Genomic DNA, 18,865 nt, shown 5'->3' with positions numbered 1-18,865 from the left:
ATAAAGGACATCTATAAAAAGTCCACTAGTCACATCATATTTAATGGTAAAAACTGAAAGCTTTCTTCTTAACATCACAAATAAGACAAGGATATTCACTTTCACCATGTCTATTCAACATTGTATTGCAGTCTCTAGTCACAGAATTAGGCAAGAAATAGAAATAAAAGGCATATAGATTGGAAAAGAGAGAAATACGACTATCTCAATTTGCAGATGGTATGACGTTATATAATGAAAATTCTTAAAGAAATTGGAGAAAAAAAATCCTAAAGAATCTACATAAAGACGACTTAAGCTAAAAATTCTTAATAAAGTTGAAGAATATAAGAACCTATATAGAAAAAATTAATTATATTTCTGTACACAGCAGTGAACAATCTGAAATCAAAATTAACAAAACGTTTTACTTATAAATACATTTTAAAACATTTAAAAACAAAATACGGGCACACCCTGTTTGACGGCACTTTACGGATACTATATTTGTTACAAACTGAAGGTTTGTGGCAACGCTGCACTGAGCCAGTCTATTTGGTGTCATTTTTCTAATAGCACTTGTTCACTTTTTGTCTCTGTGTCACATATTGGTAATTCCCACAACATTTGAAATTTTTAATTATTTTTATATCTGTTATGGTGGTCCATTATCAGTGATCTTTGATGTTACTGTTTTAATTGTTTTAGGACTCCATGAACTGCTCTTATATGCGATGGCAAATGTAACTGATAAATGCTTTGTATGTTCTGGCTGCTTCACTGACCTGCCATCAGGTCACTTCTCTTTCTGCCATCATTTCTCTTTCTCTGCTCAGGTCTTCTATTTCCTGAGATACAACAATATTGAAATTATGTCAATTACTAACCCTTCAATGGCCTCTAAGTGTTCAGTAAGAGGAAAAGTCACATGTATTTCACTTTAAATCAGAAACTATAAATCATTGAGCTTAGTTAGGAAGGCATGTCAAAAGCCAAGATAGGCTGAAATCTAGGCCTCTTGCACCAAACAGCCAAGTTGCGAATGCAAAAGAAAAGTTCTTGAAGGACATTAAGAGTGTTCAGTGAGAACACAAATGACAAGAAAGTGAGCTAGCCTCATTCTTGATATGGAGAAAGTTGTAGTTGTCTGGATAGAAGATCAAACCAGTCACAGCATTTCTTTAATCCAAAGACTAACCTAGAGCAATGCCCTACCTCTCTTTAATTTCTTGTAAGCTGAGAAAGGTAAAGAAGCTGCAGAAGAGAAGTTGGAATCTAATGAATGAGAATTTGTGAGGTTTAAGTAAAGGAACCATCTCCTTAACATAAAAGTGCAAGGCAAAGCAGCAAGTGTGGATGTAGAAGCTGCAGCAAGTTATCCAGGAAATCTAGCTAAAATTATTGAGGAAGATGGCTATACTAAATAACAGATTTTCACTGAAGACAAACAGCCTTATATTGGAAGAAGATACCATCTAGGACTATCATAGCTAGAGAAGAGAAGTCAATACCTGGCTTCAAAGTTTCAAAAGACAGGTTAACTCTCCTGTTAGGGGATAATGCAGTTGGTGACTTTAAGTTCAAGCCAACACACATTTCCCATTACAAAAAAAAAAATGCAGTTTTTCAAAGTTATACCAAACTCTACTCTGTCTCTGCTCTATAAATGGAACAGTGAAGCCTGGATAATGACACATCTATTTACAGCACGGTTTGCCGAACACTTTAAGTCTACTATTGAGACCTATGGCTCAAAAAGAAAAGATTCCATGCAAAATCCTACTGCTCACTGCAAATAAATCTAGTTACCTGAGAGCTCTGTAAAAGGAAATTTAATTTCTTCATGCCTGCTAACACAACATACATTCTGCAGACTAACATGGAGTAATTTTTTGACTTTGAGTCTCATTACTTAAGAAAGGCATTTGGCAAAGCTAACGGATCTGAGCAACATAAATTGAAAACTTCCTGAAAAAGATACATCATACTAAATGTTATTACCAACATTTTTGATTAATGGAAGGAGGTCAAAATGCCAACATTAACAAGAGTTTGGAAGAAATGTATTCCAATCCTTATGGATGACTTTGAGGGACTCAAGACTTCAGTAGAGGAAGTCACTGCACATGTGAAAATAGCAAAAGTACTAGTATTAAAAGTAAAACCTGAACTTATGACTGAATTGCTGCAATCTCATGATAAAACTTGAATGGATGAAGAGTTGTTTTTTAAGGAGGACCAAAGAACATGGTTTATTGACATGGAATATACTCCTGATAAAAAGGTTATGAACATTGCTGAAATACCAACAAAGTATTTAGAATATTATAGTAAAGCAATGGTAGAGGTTGAGAGAATTGTCTCAAATTTTGAAAGAAATCTACTGTAAGATGCCTTCAAAGAGCATAGCATGCTATAGAGAACTCTTTCATGAAAAGAAAAGTCAATTGTTGTGGCAAACTTCATTTTTGTCTTGTATCAAGGAATTTCTACAGTCACCTTAACCTTCAGTGACCACCACCCTGATCAGTCAGCAGCCATCAACAGCAAGGCAAGACCCTTCATCATTAAAAAGATTATGAGTCAGTGAAGGCTTAGATAAATCATCACCATCTTTTTAGCAATGAAATATTTTTAAATTAAGGTATGTATACTGTTTTTTAGACATAATGGTGTCATATACTTAATAGACTATAGTATTATGTAAACATAACTTTTATATGCACTGAGAAATCAAGCAATTTTTGTGACATGCTTTATTCCAATATATGCTTTATTGTGGTGGTCTGGAACCAAACACATGATATCTCTGGGGTATGGCTGTACTGAGGAGTAAACTTTAAAGAAACGCATAATGTGTAGTGTAAAAACAACAAAACATTGCTAGAATAAATTAGAGAGAACCTAAATAAAAGGAAAATACCTTGTTTTCATGGATCAAAATACTTAATACTGATGATATGGCAATACTCGCCCAATTTATCTACAGTTTCAATATGATCCTTGTAATTCCAGTTGATATTTTATCAGTAACTGATCTAAAAATTCTCATACAAATACAAAGGATCAAGAAGACACAAGGCAATCCTGAATAAAATAAGAAAAAGACTCATATGGCTTTATTTTAAAACTTATTATAAAGCTATAGTAATCAAGATAGTATGATATTGACAAAAGAATAGACATGTAGATAACTGAACAGAATTGAAGGTACAGAAATCAATTCTTAATTTTACAGAGAAGTGATTTTTGATGAGGGTGCCTACTTAATTCAATGAGGAAATATTTTCAACGAATAGTGTTAGGATCATCAAATCCTCAAATGCAAAACAGTGAAGTTGGTTCCCAATCTAACACAACAAAAATTAACTCAAAGGGGAGTATAAATCTAAGTGTAGGAGCAAAGCATTCTTAGATACAACAGCAAAACCACGTGTCAAAAAATAAATTGAACTTTATGAAAATTAATAACCTGTCCATCAAAGTATACTATGGAAAAAGTAAAAAGATGACCCACAAAATGGGATAAAATATTCGTAACTCATATATCTGCTAAAGATATTGTATCCATAATATGAAAAGAACTCTTACAACTTAAAAACAAATGATAAATTAAATCAAAGAATTAAGATGCCTAACTAAAAAATGGACAAAGAACTTAAATAGATATTTGTCCAAAGAAGATATATAAATAGCCAATACACACAAGAAAAGACGCTGAAAATGATTATTCATCAGAGAATACAAATCAAAGCCAAAATGAAATAATACTTCGGAAACACTAGTATAGCTATCATCAAAATGACAGAAAATAGTAAGTGTTGGAGAGAGTGGGGAGGAATTTAAACCTTCACATGTTGCTGGTGGAAATGTAAACTTCTACATCCACTTTGGCAAACAGCGTGGTAGTTCCTCAAGTAGTTAAACACAAAGCTACCAGAAGACACATCAATTCCACTAAGTATATATACATGTGAAATGAAAACACAAGTCGACCCAAAACTGAATCCAAATGTTCACAGCAGCATTATTTGTAACAGCCAAAAAGTGGAGGTGTCCCAAACACCCGTCAACTGATGAATGGATAAACAAAATGTGAGATATTCATGTAATAAAATAATATTCCACCACAAAAAGTAAAAGCAAACAACTTCATTAAAATGTGGATGAAGGACATGAACAGACACTTTTCAAAAGAAGACATACATGAAGACAACAGCATATAAAAAATGTTTGGTATCATTGATCATTAGAGAAATGCAAGTCAAAACCACTATGAGATACCATCCACATCAAATCAGAATGGATATCGTTAAAAAGTCAATAAACAGCAGATGACAGCAAGAATGTGGAGAAAAAGGAACGCTTATACACTGGTGGTAGAAATGTAAACTAGTTCAGCCACTGGGGAAAGCAGTTTGGTGATTTCTCAAAGAATTTAAAATGGAACTACCATTTGAGCCAGTGAAATCCCATTATTGGATATGTATTCAAAGGAATATAAATTATTCTAAATCATGCACATGTATGTTTATTGTGGCACTGTTCACAAGAGCAAAGACATGTAATCAACCTAAATGCCCATTAAAAAACATGGTACATATACACCATGGAATAATTATGCAGCCATAAAGAAGGACAGGATAATGTCCTTTGCAGCAACATGGATAGGGTTGGAGGTCATCATCCTAAGAGAACTAACGCAGGAACAGAAAACCAAATACCTACTGAATGTTCTCACTTATAAGTGGAAGATAAATATTGAGAACACATAGACACAAAGAAAAGAACTACAGACACCGGGGTCTACTTGAGGGCGGAGATTGAGAAGAGGGAGAGTATTGAAAACCTACATGTCAGGTATTATGCTTATTACCTGGGTGACAAAATAATCTGTACATCAAACCAAAGTGACACACAATTTACATATTTAACATACTTGCACATGTACCCCTGAACTTAAAAGTTAAAAAAAAATATGACAATGCTTTTATTCCAGGTAAGATACAGCATATATTATTGTGACCAAAGGATATTAAGAATACTAACTGTTCATCTGTAGGCTGTGGGCTAACTTAAAATGTAATGTTTAACTAAATTATTGGGCTGGATGGTAAATTTATTTTTCCATTATGTCTGTAGCGTACCAGATTTGATAATCAGAGTATTTGGGGCATCTTGCACATAGAAAGTTTTCTATTGAAAACATTTACTTCCCAATGCAAAATATCATAAAAACCCTATTCCTGCTAGCAGTTTGAGAGACCAGTTGCTGCCAGAGGAAGGGAGTTTTACTCTGTGCCTTTGTTTCACACAAGTAAACTAGAATGAATAGTCCTAATTACTGTACTCTAAAGAATCCCAGAAATGACTGCTAAAAACCATATAACACAACGTCATAATGTGCGATTAATTTAATCAATTTGTTTGACAAAGGCTGTGAAAAAATAAAATCAAAAGCTTGATTTGACTGATCAGTCACTTTATTCAAAATATTTGATTCACAACTAAAATCATAATATTTGGCAATAGTCAAAATGGATATCAATGCCATGAAGGCTCAGGTCACACAGACTTTGAGAAATATACTATAATGTCATCCAGTTTTACCAGGTACAGTAAGGGTGAGCTACATGAATACTCTAAAGGTATGTCTTTATGTTCTGAAAATTCCTTCATAATGGCAAAGCTGGCACTTTACAGTTTTCAGAGCTATAAATCATTTTTAAAATCATGATGATACTCAAAGCAGATGTGAAAGCATATGTTTGCCACAGTTGTATAAACTGCTTACTTGTCACAGTTAATAAATGTTGACATGTCTACTTTAACTCATTTCCTTTAATAACTAAATTCTATTTCAGGAAAATATTTCTTTTCTTACCATCACAAATATAACTGGTAGAATGTGACATAGAGAATCCCATTTAAATAAGAACCTTTCCTCTATAACTGGAGTGCAATTTAATATGCCTCTCTTGTTTATTAATGTCCTCATCAGGATATATGACCAACTTATTTGACTTAAACAAGTAAAATTGTACCATTCCATAGCAAGAGATTCAGAAATACCAGTGCATGCCACTATATATTTTATAAAAATCAGTCACTATACATCTGTAGTAATACTCCAGCTGATTTTTCATAAGACACAATAGAGTATGCTTGAGTGCTGCAGTACACAGGACAGTCCCAAATGCCATTTTGACTTACGAGGTTTGCAACTCTGATTGTACCATATGTATCATGTACAGATTGAGACTTTCCTAGCAAAGCTGCTTTACTACCAAGCTGCCCTTTAAATAGTCGTGACATGGTGGGAAAAAAGTCTCAGGAACAAATTGTTGCTCGGTTATAAATGAAATTCATCTATAACTAGAATTTCATTACCCGTGCGAGAGTTTGGGTAGTTTAATATCATGAATCTGACTTCTTTCATTCTGACAATTATTCTGAAATCAATCATTTGCATTTCGGAGCCCCAGTGGGCATAGCCTTTCACTGTCAGGCTACTGAAAATACAAAACATGTGGCAAGAAAAGCAACCATAGATCAATGAAATTAAAATCATACACTATTTCAAATTCCAACTAAAATGCTCATCAGGTAATTATGAAGCACATTCAGTTTACAGAAAAAAGAAAATATTCTCCATTAACCCTTCAGTTTGTGATGCATTTTTTCTATATATTATTGGCACCATTACTAGATGGAAAAATTTACCCTGTGGTGAAGTACAAATAAACTATCCGATGATCTGATAAATTACATGTTAGCCACTGTCTAACTCATGGTGACAGCAACAATGCATAACCTATACTATATGATTATACATTTTCCTTTTCTCTTACCCTTTCAGCCTTTTAAACAAAGATGTACTCAGGTTTCATATTAGGAGAGTATCACTTTGAAATTCTTACTCTCTCTATCTTCCTTGAACAGCTCTCCTAAGACATAACTGGATATTGTGCAGAGATGATACATGTACCGCACCAGATCAAAAGGCAGGCTGAGATCATATCTATTAGTATTTCAGATAATTACCTGATGGGCTAACTTGCTCAGCTTTCATTTGAAATGTTCAAATTTGCATATATTTTAAAAATCACTTTCAAGTGTTGAGGGAAACAGCTATCCTCTATGACAGCAACTGGATTTTGTGAAATATAACCACCGATTGGTGAATCATTTAAACATCGTTAATAAAATAAATATATAATACAAAGAGAGTCAGATGTCTCTGAACTGGCAAAGTAAAAGGGCTTTAAATAAAGTTTCCAACCACATGCACAGACAAATTTCAGGTGGATATGCAATTTATAACCTCCCAAATAAACAAGCTTCTGATAAACATCATGTTTTCTACTATTGAAATAACGTATCCAAAGCTGGTATGAATCTATTCTTACTCAGGGAAATGTGGATGCACTATATAGCACACAGGTGTTAGCTGAGTTACTATCTGATTATTATATGTGGATCAAATAAGCAAAAATCATTTTACCTTTATTATCTGTTTGGAACATTTTGATGGTTGGTCCATTATCCTGATCAACAATAAGTTCCTCACTATTGTTGGGTATCATAAATATAAATAAGAGGTGTAACTGAGTAATTTTCTATGTGAAATACCCAGAAAAAAGGTAGAAAAGCATCACACAAATGGCTAATGTTCTCTAATAACAACTAATAATAACTAGAATAACAGGAATTTCTACTGTTTCAGATGTAGAAGTATGTAAAACTAAGTAAGTTTTACATATTTCTACATCTAAAAGAGTAGAAAGATTTTTTTGTTAGTCTGAAGATCATATAATGAAAATAATCAGTAAGCTGCTTAATTGTGTGAGTTCCAAAATATAATTAATATATACACATATATACATATGGGCTTGTATATTTGCCAGCATAGCAAGATTGATAGATAATATAATTTTCTGGAAATTATGATTCTTTATAAAACATATTGAAAGACAAAAAATGCTAATTTTCAGAGTTTGTAACTTAATTCTCTTTAGTCATATGATATTCAAACATTATACAGCTCTATTAATAAAATATGGTAGTTGTAGAATTAAAAATTCTCAAGCCTTTTTATTTGTTTATAGAAAATCTTGCTATCATTCTTAGACAACTGTGTAATGTGCATGTAGAGCCTAATTACTGCCAGTGTAATTAGAAATAAACTATATTGTCAAAACTTTTTCTAGGATTTTACATTGCTTTGGCTATATTTGATTTTACTTCTAAGTATAAGTTGCCCATCCTTTTATGATATATATATATATATATTACCAAGTATATTTCCCTATGCGCTCTACTTTTTAGCCAGCACTCAGTAAATAATTATCTTTGTATATCCCTTTCTCCTTTTTGTCTCCTTCTTCCCACCCTCATCAATGTGAATAGTATCTTAATGGAAGAATGTGTCCTTTTGTTTCTTGACTCATTAGTGTTCACCCATCTGTAGATTCTCATTCTTTCTCAGACTTTCTTGAATCAGTTATATACAATGTTGTAACAACCAGGTGGTTTATGTCATAGAAGAGAGTAAAGCTAGAAGACATCTATCATGTCTTCCAGGAATTAAACTTCCTCTCTCAGGGCCATTAGCCTCAAGCTCTAACCCACTGGTTCTTAACCCTGGCTGTACATAAGAATCTCGAAGAAATACTGAAAAGCAAAACCAAATACTGCTTCCCAGGCTCTATTCCAGATCAAGTGAATCAAACTCTGAACGTGTGACCTCAGAATCCATATTAATAAGACCTCCATAGGTGATTATAATTGGGAGCCAGATTTGATAACCACTATGCTCACTATGAGCATGTTTGTTCCCCAAACAACATGCCATATTGACAAGTTAAGTGAGATTTGGATTAATTTCCCCAAGGGATATTCTTCATCCTTCTGGAATCTAAAACCTTGCCTAATCTCCCAAATTTCTCTTCCCCTCAGAAAATACATTATTTGGAAAGGCTGGAAGCAATCGCTATTATGAGCTGTAAACATTCAGAGTTCACTTAAAGAACTTGTCCCTTGTAAGACTACAGGAATAGCAAAAACCGTTTCCCCCCAAAAAAATGGGTACATAGGAAATTGGACTGTGCAGGTATAGAAGATTAACAAAGATTTTATCTAGCTCAATTGATCCGTAATTACTACATACCAAATGAGAATTTGTGACAGCTGAATGCACCCCTCAACTTCTATATACCTGAGTAGAATTAGATACCAGGAAATGATAAGTAATCAAAGTCAAGTCACACAGAGAATAGTAATTTTTATCACACACACTTCCTTGGCACTTTTTTCACATAATATTTAATTTCACCTCAATAATCCAGTACATTAGACAGGGTGATAGTTTTTTCCATATAATAGGTAAAGAAACTCTTGGTGGTTAAGTGGCATACACAGGAGGTTATAGCTAGTTAGTGCCAGACCTGAAGCTGGATTAAAGTTCCCAATATGCCACATCATCACCAATTTCTAGAATAGCATTTATGGTGTAAGGCTTCTGACACAACAAAATATATATAAATGTAGGGGAAATCATGTTAAATATTTGTGATCTAAGTTGTTGAGATTGTAGCAAATCTCATATTGACTTACCTTTTATTCACTCTTAAATGGGAAACTGCCTAAAGCATATTTTATCTTCTTTTATTCAAAAGGTTGTTGTGAATGTGTCAGGTGTATTATATGACATATAGAACTCACACATACTCTACACACATTTCATCATAGTGCATCCATGAGATTGAATGATACAGTAAAGGAAGATTTTTTGCAGAGAACAAACTTCTAACAATGTAAGTTTCATTTTGTTGGTCATATTGCGTCAGCAATTATAAATGACCAAATTTCAAAAAGCCATTTATATTAAGAAGTTGTCAGCTTCCCCAGCTTTTCCCTCTCCTCTATGTTTCCTAACAACGAATTTCCTACAACATTTTCCAGTCACCTGTTTCAGACAAGTTACTCACCCATTCTTTCCAAATGATGTTCCATCTGAGAGGGAGAGCTGGACACACTGCTGCTGCTGTGGGAAGAGGTCTGGCTCCCAGGGCAATGATTCTCTTCCAGAGAAGGAGCAGGAGAGGGACTCTCTGGGATCCGCTCCTGACACAAAAGGAAACACAAAAGAAGTGTCATCTATGCGCCAAGTTTTTTTGTCAGTTGTGTCTATACATGTGACATGTTGATCTCTTATCATGAAAGTTCACAGATCTGCAATACTTGGTCTTAAATACATATCTTTAAACAAAAATATATTTTCGATTCTTGAGAAATTAATGAAATATCATGAGGGCTAAATTATAGAAGAAGGCAAAAAAGCATATGGTAAAGGCTCAAGAAAAGTTAATTTCCATTCACTCTCCTAAAAAATTCATAAATGATTAATAATGTAGGTGTGTTTTGAAGATAATTTTGTATGGGAGCTTCCAGATCGATGTAAAGTTCATGGCAAGGCCTGGAAGGTGATATTCCTATCTCATTAAGAAGGAGAACTCCCACATAAAAGACTTGAGAGCCCTGGAATAAAACTCACCAATCGTGGCACCTGGTACATGTTGAAGTTTTCTGTAAGGACAAAATTTATGGAAAAATATACCTGTATATTAGATACCTGTAATTTCTCAGATCTTAATAACTTACATTGTATTCTGCCAACAAAATATTTTAATAGGCCAGGTGTGGTGGCTCACGCCTGTAATCTCAGCAGTTTCTGAGGCTGAGGTGAGTGGATCACCTGAGGTCAGGAATTCAAGACCAAAATGGTGAAACCCCATCTCTACTGAAAATACAGACAATTAGCCGGGCATGGTGGCAGGTGCCTGTAATTCCAGCTACTTGAGAGGCGGAGGCAGGAGGATCCTTTGAACCCTGGAGGCGAACGTTGCAGTGAGCCGAGGTCATGCCATTGAACTTCAGTCTGGGCAACCATAGCAAAACTCCATCTCAAAAAAAAAAAGTTATGATGGTAACAGTACACAATTATTGTTTTTTTTCAAACTTACACTAAGAATTATCAAGGTCAATTCCTCTAGTATTCCATAGATTTTTGTAGTTTTCAATAATGGATTTCAATAAAATAAGATATTTATGCATACTTCTGCAGTAATTATTATGCCTCTTAAGACTTTTGTGATTATTAAAATTGCTATAAAAGACTGAAGCTATTCACTGTTTATGCACCACAAATTGATGAATAAATCCAAATCATTAAGTTAATTTTATCAATAAAAGAATGAAATTACAGTCTTTATGCACATATGCAATAAATGTGACTGGGTGATAGACATGTTGGGGCAGACAGTGTTCTATAATATATTTAATTCATTCATAATAAATTTCTTAAATTAAATATTCTGCCTAATTGTCTGTAATCACAACATCAGTATTCTAATCATCATAACATTAAGAAATAGTTTGTCAAACATGTGCTTGTACATTTCCACATTGATTTTGCATGAGAAGCCCAAATAAATCCCCTCAAAAGTTGCTTGTCTAATGCAAAAGTAGTAGAATGAGAGTTAAAATTTATTTTTTCATTCGTAGTAGTTAACATTATCCAATGTCTGCCATTGCAGCAGGCAGAATGATGCCATCGCCCCAGCTTAAAATATGCAATCCACATTATAATTATCAGAACCTGTGAATTTGTTACTTCACACGGCCAAAGGGACTTTGCAGATGCAACTGAGAATCATGAAATAGAGAGGCTATACTGGATTATCTTAGTGGACCCAATCTGATCACCAGGATTCTAAACTGTGAAAGACACAGGCAGAAAAGAAGGGTCAGAGGCAGGCATGACTACAGAAGAATGGTCACAGAGATGCAATATTGCTGGCTTTGAAGATGGAAGAAGGGAGTCATGAGCAAAGAAATGTGAGCGGTCTTTAACAACAAGCACTGGGCACTTCTAGAGGGGGTAGAGAGGGAGAGCGAAAGGGCTGAAAAACTACCTATTAGCCACTATACTCACTGCCTAGGTCACGAGACCATTAGTGGCCTAAACCTCACCATCACATAATGTATCCATGTACAAAACCTGCACAGGTGTCTCATAAATCTAAAATAAAAGTTGAAATTATTTTACAAGAAGAAAAGAAAATAGATAACAGATTCTTCTCTGGAGTCTGCAGAAAGAAATGCAGCCTTGACCACACCTTGCTTTTAGCCTGGTGAAACTCATGTCCAACTTCTGACCTACAGAAATCCAAGATAATAGATTTGCACTGTGTGAAACCACTAAAGTTGTGGCAATTTGTTATAGCAACAATAGAACACTAATACAATCATTAATGTAGCATCCATATTTTTAAATTTTGTTTTACATTATTGCTTAGCATTTCATTAACATCCAATAACTTCAGTGAAATAAATACTAGACTTTGAGTATATTAGCTGCAGTATTATATGCTAATTAAATACCAATAATGTTAAATGTATATTACGTTTTAAGGACTTTATAGCTTTTGTCATTCCTCCAAAACAATGTTTTCAAACAAAGGAGTATACCCATACATTTTATTTATATTTAGTATGCAGGAAAATATCTGCTTGTCACATAATGTCTGCAGGGAAAAATCGAAAGAAATATAGATGGAAAGCAGAAGAAAAGAATCAATATTTTTCCCCAAAAATTCTATTCACATTTTGGAGGGATGACATGGGTACTGACAGCAAGATCCATACAGCCCTTCTATCACATCCTTTCATGTTCTTTAAAAAAGACTAGTAGTTTATCAGTTGTGAAATTCAACTTAAAAAATAATGCTTTAACATACATTCTGTAAATAGTACATGTGTGCGTGTGTGTGTGCATGTGCATATGCATCAGTGCACACAGACACACACACACGCACGCACACACACACCAGTGAAAGGAATTTAATGTATGTGGCCAATTTTTTTTTTTGCCTTTCACCATTGTGTCTCATTGATTCCATGCCAAAATATGTGCAAAAACTGTATAACATTCAGCATTTGTGTTTGAATTCCAACACTGGAAATTTCCTTTAAATATGTGTAATTCAATGAACTATATTTATCTCTAATGGACCTCTGAATGAATGGAGAGGGACAAAGTGCAGCAATTACTGTGAAAAAATAAAAGTGACAGAAGGAAAAATCACTGTGTAATAGCAAACTAGAATCACATATACAGCAATGTATGATGCTGTAATAAAAATAAACAATTTTGGAGTGATCCACACAGTTTCATGGTTTAAAAAGGCAAGAGAATCCAACTGACAGTGATACTTGGTCTTGCCCACTCTGCCTAATAAAAACTAAAAGCTCATTATGAGTAAATAATAATTAGAAGAGCAGCTATCCAAATAGAAAGTATCATGAATGTTAACAAAAAAACCACAATGGATATTAATTAATATTAAGAAAAAATAGTGGATTCCCCTAATACATTTTAAATTAGCATATGATCAAACAATATAAACTCCAACAACTTATGCTGAAACTCCTTCTTTGCATTTTCAGCAGCATATTATGTGAAACAATGAACAAACTTTAAGAATATCATTTAGAAAATGAATATTAAGAGTGACAGTAACATTTTGCATGAAGCAAATTTTCTGCTTTAAGAGTTTGTAGCCTGTATTTACCAAATTCAATCAAGGTTCAGTCCATTGTTAGTTTTCAAAGGAAGCACTGAAGTCAGACTTTTTTCACGATGCAAACCATGTTATGCAAATGCAGTGTCTTTTATTGATTAAGAATTATGTGTTTTTTTCTAATCTCTGTGGAAGTGGAATGTTTAAGTTCTCCTAAAATAGTGAATAATTATATGAACAATTTCTTCTTTGCAAGTAAACAGATCCATTTTTCACCCTGTAATATGTATGCATCCATTTAGCTACTTAACTGCAATATGCTTTGGTTCATTAGTTGGCTACTGTTGTGTCTCAGCCTAGTTAAAATTTCACAGCAAGTTAATCTGTTTTATTACAAATGAGAACACAAGTGATAATGTCTTCACCATTTGCCAAATACAGGGTTAACAGTATTTGCAACAAATCAATAAGTACATTTAAAAAGGAAACTTGCAAATCTAAAACCCCAATCATTTGTACTCATTGAAAACCTCATTTATGTGGCATTTATGACTTTTACAACCCTGTTACTCATGATGTATTTAATTTGTGCCCCGCTGGAAACAGCTGTAGCTCCTGTGAAACACCACAGAAGTCTTCTCCAGATCCGAAGTAGGAAAGGAGATTTCCAAAATGTATACATTCTCACACAATGAAATTTCTATTTTTCCCAATAATTAGAAATATTATCTTCAATAATAACTCAGATTCCGATGTGTGCTTGCATAGTTCAATGACATTGCTAAAAAGGGTAAGTTGTGATAGAAAAATCTGTTAATTAGTACAAACGATCCCTTCTCTACTATACCAGTTCCTTTTCTTTAGAGATATATCACAAGTGGTTAAAAATGATGCCTATGATATCAATTTATTTGAAAGTACATTTGAACCTTCATAAATAACAAGGGCAATGTTTAGAAAATTTAGTTTCTTATAAGGTTAAATAAATACAGTCATTTTTGCTTAGGACTCAGTTTATTGGCACTAAAATATCATCTCTGACCATGTTTATAGAGACCATTTATTTCATCTCAATATATTCTTTTACATTCTTGGGAATATGGAAGTATACGAAGAATTTATTAAGTACTAACATATGTCTGTTAAATATCTGTACCATGTGGTAATATGTATGTACACGTTTCATTGCCTTTTAAAAACAACTGTCTCAACGTTGATTGCCTCTGATATTTTATTATGTTGATTGCCTCTGATATTTTATTATATTGATTCCCTTTAAGCATTCAATAGGATTATGTAATATGTCTTTTTGTTTTCATTTAGTTTGACTTCAACTCTCACTGTAATTACTCTTCCAAATGTTAACCTATTAATGAGTTCCTAAACGATTTAATGGCATTTTGCTGCTGAGGAGTGGCTTTTGGAAGTTTATTTGAATGCTGGATATTTTATTCATGTATTTGTCTTGCTATTTCATCTTTAATTGATGTACTCCTTCTGTGCTGTCACCAGAGTTCTGCAGAAACAGAACAGATTGTAACTTGAAAGACTTTAATAATAAAATTGGAGACAGTAAAATAAATATTTGCTCATTGTTGTTACTAACTTGGCTTACCTCTAAATAGGGGGAGTAATGTAATGCCCAAAATTGATATATCTAAATATTACTGGAAACATAACACTTTATGGATCTTTGTGAACCAATTCAAGAATTGGTCTGCGTTCTACAATCACCAATTCACCACTGAATTTAATTTAACATGGATGAATATAGCAAAGTTTTCATAAACTTAAAAAATAGAAAAAGGACTCGAGGTTAAAAAGCAAAAATTACACAATCTAGCAATTGTTAAACTCCCTATTCTAGGGTACGAGTTATCACAATATATGTATTTCATTAGTCTATGGAACAGTGAATCCACAATACTCTTACCTTGTTTCTCTAGGAGTAGTTAAGAATCTTACCACTCAGAAAAAAAAAAAATTCTAAATATCGGGAGTTTTCACTCTTTGGTGGTTTTTGAAAGCGTAATTTCAATCCTGAATTAGAAGAGGCAATATCATATTATGCATAAGAAATAATGCCAAGTTGGGGGTGCAGCTGGAATATGTAACCATGAAAGAATCCAAAATAATACACAGACCCTATGTGTGACCTATGTGGTGTTTGAACAAAGAACGCTCTCATCTCTTTAACGTGATGAACTTGTCCTGGAAGAGGCTTACAGGTTAAGTGAATCATCCATAATATCTCATCATAGCATAAAATACCTTCAAGTGGGAGAATGGATAATTCTGTGGGAAAATGCATGGTTTCCAAGTTATGTTGTGGGCTTGTAACTCTGCAACCCACCCACCCTCCCAAGTAAACAAACAAATACAAACAACTCTTAATGCCCACTCAATGCATTTTTATCTCATGCTCTGAGATAGTAATAGCTTTCTCTTTCCATAGAGCACTAGAATGAGATCCAAGCAGTGATTTTCGTCAGTGAATGAATTATCACACAAAAACCTCTCTGTATTGACTAATTTTAATACCAGATGTTCACATGCTAATGCCACTGCCGTGTGACCATTTCCTATCAATTCATTAATTGCCAGCTGCTCAGCCAAACAAGAAACAGAGCTAATCAGATGGTGTTGGTAAACTGCCAAATAACAGCTTCCAACTTAAATGTCTTAAATGTGTTATCAGAAAAAAGCTATAGCCCACTGACATTACACAGTTTCCCACAAATAGAGAAAAATGTATAGTAAGACACTTAAATGTCAAACAGGGAATAGAATTCCATACCAGTAAGGTATTTTACCTATTTCTGTCTTCAGGATTTTGCCACATTCAGTAATGTAAATGAAGGATTAATAGTCTTGCAAGCCTAATGATCATAATGCAATTTTCAATTCATATTATAGCTATATTAGATATTAGCTACACATGCTAAGAGTTGAGCCAACACCAAAAGGATCTGAGCCAGAGCTAAAATTTACCATGTGCCTTGTGTAGCCATATTCCCACACTACTGACAAAAAAACAAGAAGCATTTGTTTGCAACTTGTAATGTCTTTTCCACTTTTGGATTTAAAGCCTAAATTACTAATAATAGTTTATGTTGGAAACACTTTCCAAAGTTGAATATCCAGGGAATCCTTTAGCTTTCATTTATTCATGCAACAAATATTTATTGAGTGCCTAATGTACCCCATTGGGGATGAAAGGAAGGTGTATGGGTGTTTTCACATGCATTGTAAGTGCCCATAGTGCAAACTACACTAAATAATTGACACGTAAACATTCAAATATTATTTAAAATTAAACACAAACCAGATCAAATTTGATATTAAATTGGGCACTCTCCTCCAGTCCCCATCAGGCTCATAATCTTTCTTCTGGGGTATCAAGTTCAAGGCAATTATCACAGGTGAATGAATGCTGTAGGCTGATAACTGTAGGTGAATTTAATGGTGGGGGCTCCTCTTGTCTCATTACCGATAAGAGAACCTACAGAAGAACCTATATAGAGGAAGCTACTTCTATCTCATGCTAGCTTTTGGCCACAATATTAGTTTCTACTTACTACTATTTCTATATGGATTCTTGAATTTAAAACATAAATAAAATATTAGCTAATACATGCTATGTACTTAGTAGATGCCAAACATTGCTCTCAGTGTGTTAACATGCTTTATCTCACTTCTCCTATGTTAACACTGTGAAGTAGGTACAATTACCATCCCCATTTCATTGGGACCATGAGGTAATCTGAGACATAGGTAGGTAAATTAATTTGCCTAAGGTCACATAACAAGGCATGGTAAAACCAGGATTCAAATCCAGGCAGATGGCAATTATTCCATACTACCTCTAATGAAATCTGCTTCTGAATGCATCTTATTGAACTACCAATTTATGATGGTTTTAGCCAGAAATGATATAAAATTCTACAAATCCTTTTGGGGGTGGAGGCTATCTATGTCTGTTTCTTTTCTGTGTTTTGGACAAAGAAATATAACAGAGTCTTTTGCACACATTCAATATTTGCTAAATCGGTGAATTCTGTTTTCTAACAGAAAGTGATGAAGATAATAGTACAGTAAACCAAAAGTCAACAATAGCTATCCTTTCTGGGTAACTGAAAGGATAATTTCATGACACTTGCCTATTTTTCAACCTTTATTATCCTTTTCTGTTCTCAAAATGACTGAGGGTTCTAGACTTTCCATCCACCTTATTTAATGGAGTGCTGTCCAATGGAACTTTCTCCACTGATGGAAATGTACTATACATGTGCTGTCTAATACAGCAACCACAAATAACATGTGGCTATTGAGCACTTGAAATGTGACTAATTCAGTAGCTGAAGTTTGAATTTTATATTTTTATTTAAATTAAAATACCCACACATGCCTAATGGCTACCATTATGGGCAGTGTTGCTAGAGCAGATGTATTCTGTGCATCTAAGATGCATTGTTAATTTTTTAAATCCATGGAGGCAAGGAAATCTATCAAACTATGTAAGAAATACATATTTTTTTGGACTCTAAGCTTCTAAAAGTTATATCACTTCTGAGACCTATAATGAAAAACGTTTATCCAGGTCTATTTTCCCTTATGGTAGCTTTCACTATTTGAGGACATTTGCAGGCATCCACATTTCTTTTTTTTTTTTTTTTTTTTTGAGACGGAGTTTCGCTCTTGTTACCCAGGCTGGAGTGCAATGGCGCGATCTTGGCTCACCGCAGCCTCCGCCTCCTGGGTTCAACATCCACATTTCTAATCATGAAACATTTTTTTTTTTTTTACCAGTAATACACACTGATCGAAGAAAATGATCCAAATGAAATTAAGCTAAACTCCCTTCCAATTTAATATCACTCTCTGTTAAAGTGGTATGAATTAAATTAGAAAACAAACTTTATTCATTCACTTTTATAGAGAATTCTCAAACATTTAGTTAATGTGTTACGCTTTGTTGAAGGTATTGAAAGGTAAACTGTTTGGAAAAGTTTTTCTTTGCTTTGATTAATAGATATAAGAAAAGATTGCCATGGAGAGTTTATGTGATACACATTTCATATTTAATATAATACTTTAAAATGAGGGTGCTGCCCTGGACCTGCTCAAGCTAGAGCCAACTGTTAAATATTCATTAATTTTGTGAGCCAGTTGTTAAGCTGTTGGTAACTTGAAATCAGTTATGATAGAAATATTTACATGAAGAAAATTGACAAATGTTATAAATAACCGTTTTCTTTTTCTTTTGTTTCGTTTTGTTTTTGGAGAGCTGGTTTTTAGGCACA

At 33.8% G+C, this 18,865-nt stretch overlaps 1 protein-coding gene across 4 annotated transcripts in view; it reads right to left on the bottom strand.

Moving 5' to 3' along the window:
• The window catches only part of DACH2 (dachshund family transcription factor 2), a 660,631-nt gene that overhangs the window by 74,984 nt on the left and 566,782 nt on the right, over positions 1-18,865 (bottom strand). For all 4 annotated transcript variants that reach the window (XM_032258714.1, XM_032258711.1, XM_032258715.1 and 1 more), the window contains exon 7: positions 9,969-10,104. In XM_032258714.1, coding sequence (XP_032114605.1) covers positions 9,969-10,104 — 136 coding nt within the window. The remainder of the gene's footprint in view (positions 1-9,968; positions 10,105-18,865) is intronic.

This window comes from Sapajus apella, unplaced genomic scaffold (genome assembly GCF_009761245.1).
Source record: "Sapajus apella isolate SASKATOON/1434 unplaced genomic scaffold, GSC_monkey_1.0 scaffold104, whole genome shotgun sequence".
NCBI classification, from domain to species: domain Eukaryota; kingdom Metazoa; phylum Chordata; class Mammalia; order Primates; family Cebidae; genus Sapajus; species Sapajus apella.
This window is presented reverse-complemented; position numbering and strand designations above follow the sequence as displayed.